Here is a 12,325-nt window from a genome sequence, read left to right on the forward strand (position 1 = left end):
AACAACACTAATTAGTACTTTTAACAATGTAGAAGACAAAAAGAATAATAAATGTAAAATATTATCTACTAAGATAAAATATGTGTTTCTCCACAAAAAAAAAAAAGAAAAAAAAAAAAAAGAAAGAGGATAGAATATGATGTGTACAAGGTTTTTATCTCCGACACGATAGGAATATGATTGTACTTCTTTCACTTTATTTTTATTTTAATTGTATTTCACTAAACTCGATCTTGATATCTTGTACTTCTACGATGATAAATTATGTCTTTATCACTTTTTTTTTACACAAGTGGAAAGACCGGTGATTAAAGAAGTACTTGCATTGTAACTTTTTCTCCAGTTTCTTTTACTTTTAATGGTTTTTTTATTCGAAAGATGATTATTCGCAACGCCGCTTAGATCTCATTATTAATACATGTGTTTTCTCCATTGTGGAAACTTCTCAACTACTAAACTACATTGACTGTACCTTTTTTATTATTATTATTTTAATTTACTTAAATCAATTTAGAAGTTAGCAACTACGAGACTATAATGTTTTCACGTAAACTTATAGCTCTTAATCCTTACATGGTGTACGCCTATAATGAATATTAAATCTAAAGACAAGATATATAATATATAGCCATATTTACAATTAGCTATTTAATCATTTTTAGTAAATATTTGATAAATAGCTAATATTTATCAAATATTCACTATAAGTTATTTACGAAATTAGAAGAGCAAACATGGGAATTGTAGATCGTCCACATTTTTCTACGTCATCATATATGGTTATTTACTAAAAATTTATTATATAGCTATTTAAAAGTGTAAATATTACTAATTTGCTAATTATATAATTAATAAAACTATTGGTTTCGGTACATCACGTGTTCTTTATCCCTTGCGTGCAAACATGTCACTTGGCATCTATAAAAGGGTGAAATATAAATGATTCCAGAATGCATTTTACTAGCCCACATTAGAGAGAGAGATAGAGAGAGAGAGAGAGAGAGAGAGAGAGAGAGAGAGAGAGAGAGATGGTGGCTGAACTCCCACCGAGCGTGAAAGAGCTATGGAAAGAGTGGAACATAAGGAGCATAATTCTGTTCAGCCTGGGGCTGCAGACATTTCTGATATTTGTGGCCCCGGCTCGTAAGCGAGCCTCGGCTAAGCCGATCTTATACCTTCTGTGGACGGCGTACTTGCTGGCGGACTGGGCCGCCAACTTCGCGGTGGGCCACATCTCGAGCTGGCAGAACGATTCGGGCTCAGACAATCACCATTTCTTCGAGAAGCACAAGAGCGACATCATCAAGGCCTTCTGGGTCCCGTTCCTCCTCGTTCACCTCGGCGGGCCCGACACCATAACTGCCTACGCCCTTGAGGATAATGCACTATGGATCAGGCACTTGTTTGGCCTCATCACTCAGGTTTTCATTCTTCACGCACTTACTATATATACCGTACCATAACATGCTTAACTAATTTAGCATTGGATGCATAGATGGCTAACTTCTATCTAGCTAAGTGGCAGAAGCGTATTATACCTACATAATGAAATCCTAGACCCTCTGCTAACTTTAATTATAAAAGTTGATTAAGTCTATCAATATTTTGAAATTAAATAGCCGTTGAATTTTTGTGATAAAAAATTTAATAAATTCTATTAAAAATGATACTCAAATGAAAAAAAAAAAAAAAATCGCTCATTAAATAAACGTTACAAGACTAATAGTATGATGACACTTTTTTCTTATTAGAAAATTAGTTTAAAAACCATGGTTTTAGAATTCTAGCCCTAAATTATTTCAAAGTTGGTTTAAAACGCTACCAATAATTTTTGTTTTGAAATGCAGCATCTAAGTTTGTTCTTTTTGGCACTGCGCCATGGTTTTAGTTCTACTTTATGAATACAAAATTTGTTAGGTTCTAGCGACGGTGTACGTGTTCATCCAAACGATCCCAGACAACGAGCTGTGGATCCCGACAGCTCTAATGTTCATGGCCGGGATCATAAAGTACACTGAGCGGACACGGTCCCTGTACCTAGCCAGCCTGAACCGCTTTCGTGAATCAAGCCAAAACTACACCAAGCTCATTGAGGAGTACAACTCTAATAGGGCCGCAGGGCTACCAACCCGCATTGAAATGATTCCCGAGCCCATCAAGGACCTCGAGCCCATCAAGGACCTCGAGCCCTTTTCCACCGAGATACCGAACCTCACTGAGATCGACCTTGTCAACTACGCACACTATTACTACGTTGTCTTCCGTAGACTCATGAACGTCGACTCGCGCTTCAGTTTCCATGAGCGCAACGAAAGCCGTTTGTTCTTTCTGCGCCGGTAAGGTGACTTTTGGGCTTCATATTGATTACTCTTTTGACCTCAAGTTAGCAGGATTACAATATTGAACCTTTCTGTTTTGTTTCGTTCTCCATGGCCTTCTCAAAAAATGGTTCGATTAATATTGCATTTTAGTATTAATAATTGAAAATTAGATTCTTATAGTTAACTAGATTGTCACCTCATCAAATTTGACTAATTTATAATCTTATTATGACTTGTCACATCATTAAAACTGGCTAATTTTTAATTATTAACCAAATGTTGTTTAAAATGCAATTCACAAATTTATGTTATTCAAATAGTTATAATTTGTATTTTATTCCGAAAAGTAAAGTAAAAAAATGCAAAATACAAAATTTTTAAAGTACCTTTATGCTCAGGAAACCCGTCGAAGTCTTTAGGGTGATGGAGGTGGAGCTCAACTTCATGTACGAAGTGTTGTTCACCAAAGTTGTTGTAGTCCATACCACAGCCGGCTACGTTTTCCGGTCCATTGCCTTTGTCGCAGTGGTTGCCACGCTGGCGATCTTCTTCAAGCTCGACAAGGATGGGTACGAGCATTTCGACGTGTGGGCGACCTACTTGTTGCTCTACGGGGCGATAGCCCTCGATGTGATAGCCATGTTCATGGTAATCTTTTCGGACTGGACGGTCGTGAGTCTCCAGAAGTACCTCAAGAAACGGGACACGTTTTTGGAGAAACTATTCACGGGCTTCTTGAGGCTGCATAGACCCAGCTGGATCCCCAAAGAGAATGGCGAAAAGAGATCTTGTTTTGGTGGTGTATTGAGGAAGTTAATGTATCGCCGCTGGTCGGAGACTGTCTTGCGGTACAATCTCATTACGTACTGCCTGAAGGAAAACCCGGATTTTTATTCCCCAGAAGGGAGTACTTCGGACACCAACTTCTCCTGGTACAAGACTCTAACGAAGAGTGTGAAATGGATGAGTGACCAGGCTATCGACTACTTGGGACTGAGAAATGTTGTAAACGAGTGGAAATACGCCAAGGCCACCAACTTCTCAAAAAGCCTGTGGAGCTTCGTGTACCAGGAGATCAAGGGGAAGGCCAGCGATGCGAAGGACCCCAAGAGCATAAGGCGGATATTAGAGGCGAAAGGTACATACGTCCTCGAGGAATACAACTGGACCGTCCGCGACACCAAGAATCTCGCCCCCTATATTGATGACGTGGCGTATGACGAGGGCGTCCTTCTGTGGCACATCGCCACCGAGCTTTGCGTCCAAGAAGATCTTGATTCCAAAACGGCCCTGGTATTGACAACAACTCAAAGTCTGGATTTTTATATTATTCTTTTTAAATAGGCTTTTTTTTGGCTTCGTTATGTCCCTTGACATTTGCAGACGTGCACTTTTGCTTTTATACATTTTCAGTCGTTGGAAAAAATTCCTTCAGATTTAGAAAAAAATGCACATTTTAGACAAGTTACTAAGCTTAAATTAGCAATTAATATAACTAATTATTCCTTAAGCATTTTAATAGAGACAAAAAAACTGTAACTTATCTAGTTATAGTTTTTGTAAGTTTACTTTGATTTTTAAATACCAAATTTACCTTTTTTTTTATCCTTTTGTTTTCTAATATTTAGTTTAAAATCCCGTACGTCAAATTGATACAAATATACTTTCTTTCGTGCATTTTTAGCATACGTTAAAATTATAATTAAATTATTTTAAAAAAATAAATAGCAAGATACATGCGTCATGGGGACGTAAATAAGAGTTAAGCTATTTTTTTAATATTCGCAAAATTAGGTTATAATTTTAATAGAAAATAGTCATTTGATTAGTTACAACAGTTTATTCTAATTAAAAATTAAAACAATTAGGGTGAAAAGAGCACCCTGTTAACTAGTGATGATATGTTACAAAATGTCATTATAATGGTTTCATAGAGTACGAAGCCGGAGCAGGAGGAGGAGCAGAAGCGGAAAGAGCAGGAGCAGCGGGATCTGAGCAAGACGCTGTCGGAGTACATGGTGTACCTGCTGGTCCTGCAGCCCAATATGATGTCCGCAGTGGCCGGGATCGGGCAGATCCGTTTACACGACACAGCCGACGAGGCCAAGAAGTTCTTTGCTAGCAAAAGTTTCGGTGCAGACACAGCCGTCAAGGGGCTCGGGGCGGACAAGCAACGCAAGGCGTGCAAAGCCCTGTTGGAGGAGTTCACGGATGTGGAGCCATGGATCGTGAAGGGGAAACGCAGCCAGTCGGTGCTGTTGAAGGCGTGCCGGCTCGCGAAGGAGCTGAGGAAGTTCGAAGGCGAGAAGTGGACCGTCATGAGCAAGGTTTGGGTGGAGATGATGGCGTACGCCGCGACCCACTGCAGCCCCGAGACCCACGCGCAGCTGGTCAGTAAGGGCGGGGAGCTTATCACCTTCGTTTGGCTGCTTATGGCTCATTTTGGGTTTGGTCACCAATTCCAGATCGAGGGACACCACAGGACCAAGCTCATCATTAAAAAGTAGATTTAGTTTTTATTCATAAATGAAATTATAAATAATATTATTATGTGCTTAGTATGCATTTTGTATTAGTTTATATGTTAGTTTAGAGTCTAAGCTAACTCTGTTTTATATGTTTTTTTTTACCCTCTATCTATCTAATCCAACCTAAAAGACTTTATTGTATTGGCTCGTAAAGCGTGTAGCTTTACTCAGCTCTACATATAGCTGATTCGTCAGCATTAATATTAATAAAAAATGACTATGTTGTCCCATATGGCAGGTGTGTCACCTCAACTTTCAGATATATTTTAATGATATTCAAACCTTTTTTTTTCTAACACATTGTCCTATGTGGCAGGTGCACATATTCGTAACGTGAATCTTAAATCAATGTGAATCATACATAGGAAACTTCATTGGGCTTAGTAATTGAATTAATATCAAGATTAGACTTTAATTAATTTTGAAAAATATTCAAAAATGAACTTTTGTACCATAATCGGACAAAAATACCACTGTGAACAATATTTGAACTCATTCTCTCTCTCTCTCTCTCTCTCTCTCTCTCTCTATTTCACTCGAAAACTCAAAAAAAAACACTCCTATTATCTTGTACGATGGCATACGATCTTGTACGAGCCGGTACGATATAATACGATAGAGGACGATGGTATACGATGGAGATGCTTCAAACTCCAACGGCGGTGGAACTCATAAATCTCGAGCTCAAAAATCATCTAAAAATGTAAGTTTTCAACTAATTTCTTGTTAAATGTCATTGTAAATAGTAGAATAGGGTTTAGGACTTAGTATTAATCTTATTTGAGTTTATTTGGATCGGATTTAGAAAGTTAGAGTTTAAATTTGGGGCTGGAATATGATGAGACGATCGATGCTATACGATGTCGTACGATGCGGTACGATAAGTCTAGGTTTTTCAAAGATTTTTGTCGAACGATGTCATACAATATCGTACGATGCTGTACGATGTGATACGATAGTGTACGATGCTGTACGATGGTTTTGAAAATGTTCAAATTTTTTTTGTCATACGATGCCATACGATGTTGTACGATGTCATATGATGCTTTATGATTCTGACATAATTTTGTCGTTTTTTAGGAGAATTTGAACTATATCTACAATGTGTCATTCCCGGGTCGTATCACGTACGGTGGTACCGGTATCTTAAAGCTTATTAGGAGGAGATTTGAAGAGCTGAAGATAAATGATCGAGTAATCGGCACTCCGTTCGAGCAATTTTTTAGTTTCTCTCCGGTGCTCGTACATACTATTCTTCAGCGACACACGGGGAGATACAGTTTGGAATAGGCCGAAAAAGAGTAAGATTCGGACGCCTCGAGTACTCCCTCATCTGTGGGTTGAGCTACGAAGATGGTTCGTCTAAGGCCGGACAAGACGAGCGCAAAAGCGACCGATTGATCACTTGTACCTAAATAGCGTCGTCGGATGCAAGTTGAGCGCGTTGATCAACGCGTCAACATATGTTAGAGCTAGGGCGATGTCTTCAAGCTCGGCCTCGTGCTATTGATGTATGGGTATCTTCTGGGGCAGCCGGCCAACAAAGTCATCGAGGAAATGTGGCAGAAATTTTTGTACATAGTTGAAGACCTCGCCTTCTTGTTCAAGATGCCTTGGAGAAATATAAGTTTGTCGGAGACGTATTCCAGCCTCTCGGTCAACCTGAAGCACTATCACGAGACGTTGGTGAAGAAGTTGAAGGAGAAGCCGGACGTCGCTCAGAAAGAGGCGAAGTACACGTTGACGGGTAATCTTCATACCCTTCATTACTGGGCGTACGAAGATATCCCAGAGATCGGGATGAGATTCTGGTCAAACCAAAGAATTCGAATGTCCATGATGCATTCGTGGTCCAGCAACGTCGTGATAATGGGCAAAGACATCGAGGCCGTCTTGAATAAAAAAACGGTAACTTGTAATTATTTAACTTTTATTAAATTTATTTTACACTATTTTGGAATATTAATAATTGTTTTTGGTTTTGTAGGTGGGCCTTCTGCATATGCTGAGACCAAGGGCAACAGAGAAATAATTTTTCACTCTCCTCGGGACGCGGACGAGCAAATGTCTGTATCCGATAGACGTCAAGGGAGAAGACGCGACAGATCCGCGCAATATCGATGAAGAAATAGATCGAGTTGCGACTGCCGCGGAGGAGGCTGATGTCATCGTCGAAGACTCTGTTGCGATTTTTCCGTACGCAAGTGCACGTAGTCGCTCAAGTAGTAGAGTTCGTAAGTACGAGTCGATCCCATGAGGAAAATATTTAATTAAATTGACAAGATTACTAGCACGAATTGAACCCAATGATTTGATGATTATGATGGTTATCAAAACAAACGAAAATTAAAAACAATTAAAATACGAAAGATTACGATAGTGAGAAAGCAAGAACTATGGCTTCACAAGTTATTCCTATGGTTTGGATTCAGGAATTACGCATAAAACACACACTCTTATGTTTGCTAATCACGTTCACGATAATGGTAATCTAAGATTTCTCTCGAACATCTAAGAATCTAAACCTTTGCCGGGATATCCTCTCTCGATCTCAACCCCTAAAAACAATGGCTAGCATTAAAAACAAGAACGTTCACACGACTCCGAAACAGCCTAGCTATTCCTAGCCTAGGAATGTATCCCGGTAAATTAATCCTTGTGCACGACTAACCTAATCTCTTCCGAGCATTAAGCAATCCTAATACCATGAACACGGTAGCTAATCGAATTCAAGCATTACACACGGAATTAAAATAAACAAACATTATAGAGCATATGAACATTAATTTGACATGAATGAATCCATAACCATATTCCTAACTTGTTACACCATAGCCCTTAAAGAATTTAGTGCATGATTGAACGGAAAATAAACGGCGATGAATATAAAAGCAAACATGACTAAAAACTGAATTATATTAATAAAAAACGGGAGTTCCAAAGATTCAGATAATAGAGATAAAAACTGTGAATGATGAAAACGAGAATTGTGGCGACGATGATCCTCTCTGAATGCTTCTTCTCTCCCGGGATTTTTGCGGCCGAATGAAAACAAAACTAAAAGCAAAAGTAAAGATATGTTTCTAAATAAACTAAAGTGTTTTTGTAGGTTTCCTAGGTTTTTCGGAGCTCATATGGGCCGTCGGATCGTATCCAACGGCTTGGATTACAATTAAAACGCGCGACAAATAAGTTGGACTCGGGGCCTGTGCGCCGCACAGGTCTTTTCTGGGCAGCCTGTGCGCCGCACACAAAACGCACAGGAGAACGCACAGGCTCTTCAAATGGCTGTGCGCCGCACAGGGACCGCACAGGGCAAACGCACAAGACTCTGTAAGTTTGTGCGTTGCCTCGCGGGTCCGATTCACCTTGAACCACCTATCTTGAGCTCCGAGTGTCGGAATAGAGATCCGAAAGATGTTCTGAACTCCTTGTGATTGCCCCGTTGTCGTCGAATGCTTTATTTGTCATCTTTGAAACTCCAAACTCTGAAAATTAAGAAAAACACTCCAAAACATATGAAAATGTTCTCGAACTAACTTCTTTTCACTTCCGAGAGTACAAACAAACACGTTTATAACGCGCTTATCAAATACCCCCAAACTTGAATTTGTTGGAATTGATCTAGGGTTTAAGAAAAAGATTAAACGCTTCGGGAAGCGGCGGAATTTTAAAAAAATTCTTTACAAGTAAAAACAGTTTTTACTAACCTAGACAAAGAGCAAGTACATGTAATTAAAAACTAATATGAGCTAGAAGTTTACTAACCTTTCTTGAAGCTTGAACTTTGAAGAAGCTTTTGGAAAGTTTGCAACGCTCGTCTCCCCTTGCAGCACGTCTTTCTTTCTTTCCTCGGCACCTCGAGCAACCACGAAAGTTTCTATCACTAAATCACTCGAAATAAAGGAATTAGTGAGTGGGCACTTTTAAACACTACGACTTAAGAACAAGTCTTGAAGTCGCAGAGCTAAACACTAGGTCGAGTGAGGACCTAGGTGCCAAAACAAGAATAATCGAAAATAAACTAGAGAGAGAGAGAGAGAGGAGTTTCGGCGACAAGTTCCAGAGAGAGAGTCTCTCAAATCTATTAAACTTGGATGAATGAAATGTGAGGAAATGAGGCTCCTATTTATAGGAGAGGTCTCACCTTCTATAAGGTAGTTTCCTCTTCTATAGAATATCACATATTCATGAGCTAATTTCCCTATTTCCTTTATTGAGTCACACGGCCAAACTAGGCTTCAATAAGCCTTGGATTTGTTTCCTATTTTGTTCCATGCCTTTGACTCTCTCTTGGCCGAAATTCCTAATGCATGCATATGCAAATTTGTTTCCTCTTTTTCTTTTGGCAAGTATCTTGATACATTTATGCACAAAATAATCTCTCCTATTTCTCTATAGGGTAGGCGCCCAAGTCTCTCTAGAAGGAGCTTCTAGAAGCTTCTTCATTTGTTCATGACAACATGAGAAATGCCCATTAAGAATTTTCAATAAAACTCTTATGAAATGAAATTAACTCACAAGGCCCAATGATCAAGTCATGGCCGAGTGACATTAAGTCATCAAATGAACTTGTCAAAAAAAATTATTGACATTCATTTCATCCTATGTCTCAAAAGATAAAAATACCCTTTTGACAATTTTCGTTCTTGTTTTGACTTAGCTTCCAGTTTAACTATTCCTATCGATGTGATTCGTGACAGTGACCTCATGGACCCAAATGAACAAAGCTTGAGCTAAACACTTGGACTCAAAAGTTCACAAACCTTTTCCAAGTTTAGCTTAATGCCAACTGACTCCACTAAAGAGCTGACACTGAAAATCTCTCGGTTCAAATGAATTTGTTTTCTACTCAAGAATTCGACCTAATTATAATGAGCGGATCCACTGAATATTATCTATGTTTACCCTTCATGAATGTCATCAGCTAGTCGGGATTTACTAAATTAGCATTTTACCCTTCTAGCTGTTATTTCCTCAACTCGTTTGTCGCTTGTGAATAAGTTAGAAACAATGTATTCACGAGGAGCTAACAAGTCACATTTAACCTCTTATGTCTCGAAGTCACTATGTATGAATTGCATCATGCTTACCTTATAGTCCTTTGTCGCTTGTGAATAAGTTAGAAACAATATATTCACGAGGAGCTAACAAGTCACATTGTTTCATCCAAAAGAGTCAGGACTCAATTTGGACACTGGCCAGTTCATTTATTCACACTCCAAGGGACAAAGCATGAGGTGACATACATTGCATTTCAGCAATCTTGTATATGAATTCCATATCTATGAGAACTTCACAAAGTTACTCATGACATACTCACAACTTAGTACTTCACCAATAGGCCCTGTTCGGAATCACATAGTGAGTCCGAACTCTGACTTTCTCAAATGAGAATACTAAGGTGTGAAATGACATGTCTCATTTCAGGATTAAGGTAAGCATGATGCAATTCATACATAGTGACTTCGAGACATAAGAGGTTAAATGGTTTGTTCTTATCTTGTCTCTAGAAGTGCACTGGTCAATTCAGTACCTTCGGAAGATACCTAAAAGAACTATAGAGTCTCCAACTCTCAATGCCTCATAACCAGATATCATAGATTCTTCTAACAATCGTACTGAGGTCAATAGTCCTTTGACCCTAAGATTGCGAATATATCGTTTTAAGCAAACTACGAAGAGTTTGTTCATGCAAATCTACATTTGTGTCTTCGTAAGCTGTTAAGTTTGTTTATGGACTAAAAGATTAAGGTTTTATCATAAAGCTTCAAACAAGGAAGATTGAATGAACGTTTCAACTTTATTAATGAATGAATCGGCAATTTCAAGCAAGAGTCTTCGTAAGACTATATGACATCAAATGTACATAAATAGACACTACTACTCTTCTTGTGGGCACCATTGACAACAAACTCCCACTTGACTCAAAGAAGATGTGAGTACTCCTACATGCCTAATCCCTCTCGAAGTTGGTCGAAGACCATGTTCGCTAGGGCCTTAGTGAATAGATCTACCAGAGATCTACTTCACCTCCACGTCTCCGCGTTGCGCGATCTCTCGAATCAAATGGTATTTCCTCTCAATATGCTTAGAGCGCTTATGGCTTCTAGGTTCCTTTGAGTTAGCGACAGCCCCACTATTATCACAATAAAGGGTCATGGGCTCGTCGACGTTTGGAACAACTTCCAAATACTTAAGGAATTTTCTAAGCCATACAGCCTCTTTGGATGCTTCACAAGCAGCCACATATTCTGCTTCCATTGTGGAGTCAGCAATGCAAGATTGCTTAATACTTCTCCACACAACAGCTCCACCATTAAGGATGAACACAGATCCCGAAGTGGATTTCCTGGAATCCTTATCCGCTTGAAAATCGGAGTCGGTATATCCCGTCATAGTCAGGTCAGTACCTGAGTATGTAAGCATCCAATTCCTAGTTCTTCGAAGATACTTAAGAACATGCTTAACAGCAATCTAGTGCTCGGGTCCAGGGTTGGATTGGAAACGGCTAGCTACGCCAACGGCGAAACAGATGTCAGGTCTAGTGCAAAGCATAGCATACATGAGGCTTCCTACGGCAGAGGCATAAGGAATTTTCCTCATGTCTTCAATCTCTTGTGCAGTCTTGGGAGGCTGGTCCTTAGAGAGTGAAACTCCATGCCTAAAGGGTGTTTGGCCCTTCTTGGAGTCTTGCATCGAGAAGCGATCCATTACCTTATCAATATAAGATGCTTGAGAGAGCGACAGGGTCCGGTTTTTCCTATCTCGAAAGATTTGGATTCCCAGAATGTACGCGGCTTCTCCTAGATCCTTCATATCGAATTGCTTTGCCAGCCAGACCTTAACCTCAGATAACTTACCCACGTTATTACCAATGAGTAGTATATCATCGACATATAGTACCAGAAACACAACTTTACCTTCGTGTATTAACTTGTAAACACAAGGCTCATCTATTGACTGTTCAAAGCCAAAGCTCTTTACAGTTTCATCGAATCTAATATTTCATGACCTAGATGCTTGCTTTAATCCATAAATGGATTTAAGCAACTCACAAACCTTGGTCTCTTGACCTTCTTCCACGAAACCGTCTGGTTGAGCCATGTAAATGCGCTCGTCAAGATTGCCATTCAGAAAGGCTGTCTTGACATCCATTTGCCAGATCTCATAGTCGAGAGCTGCAGCTATGGATAGGAGTATGCGAATGGATTTAAGCATCGCGACTGGAGAGAAGGTTTCTTCATAGTCAATCCCTTCTTGTTGGGTATAACCCTTCGCCACAAGTCGTGCTTTGAACGTCTCGACGTTCCCATCAGGACCCATTTTCTTCTTGTATATCCACTTACACCCTACGGGTTTAATCCCTTCAAGAAGGTCTACAAGTTTCCAGACATTGTTGACATACATCGAGTGCATTTCAACTTTCATGGCGTCAAGCCAAAGGTTTGATTCAGAACAAGCCATCGCTTGGCT

At 39.5% G+C, this 12,325-nt stretch overlaps 1 protein-coding gene across 1 annotated transcript; it reads left to right on the forward strand.

The window, feature by feature from the left end:
- Nucleotides 1-958: 958 nt before the first annotated feature.
- Nucleotides 959-5,073, forward strand: LOC149404542 (uncharacterized). Its single transcript, XM_089606732.1, has 4 exons — nt 959-1,421; nt 1,918-2,321; nt 2,705-3,581; nt 4,265-5,073. The coding sequence occupies exons 1-4, from the start codon at nt 1,029-1,031 to the stop codon at nt 4,826-4,828; spliced, it is 2,238 nt and encodes a 745-aa protein (XP_089462858.1). The 5' UTR covers nt 959-1,028; the 3' UTR covers nt 4,829-5,073.
- Nucleotides 5,074-12,325: the final 7,252 nt, after the last annotated feature.

The sequence above is a fragment of the Urtica dioica genome, chromosome 2, assembly GCF_054948205.1.
Source record: "Urtica dioica subsp. dioica isolate 48M chromosome 2, U.dioica_male_clone48M_v1_H2, whole genome shotgun sequence".
Taxonomy (NCBI): Eukaryota; Viridiplantae; Streptophyta; class Magnoliopsida; order Rosales; family Urticaceae; genus Urtica; species Urtica dioica.

Coding starts and splice junctions, on each gene's coding strand:
- LOC149404542 (XM_089606732.1), top strand. CDS start 1,029: ATGGTGGCTGAACTCCCACCGAGCGTGAAAGAGCTATGGAAAGAGTGG. Junction 1,422..1,917: donor TGTTTGGCCTCATCACTCAG/GTTTTCATTCTT, acceptor AAAATTTGTTAG/GTTCTAGCGACGGTGTACGT. Junction 3,582..4,264: donor ACATCGCCACCGAGCTTTGC/GTCCAAGAAGAT, acceptor TAGAGTACGAAG/CCGGAGCAGGAGGAGGAGCA.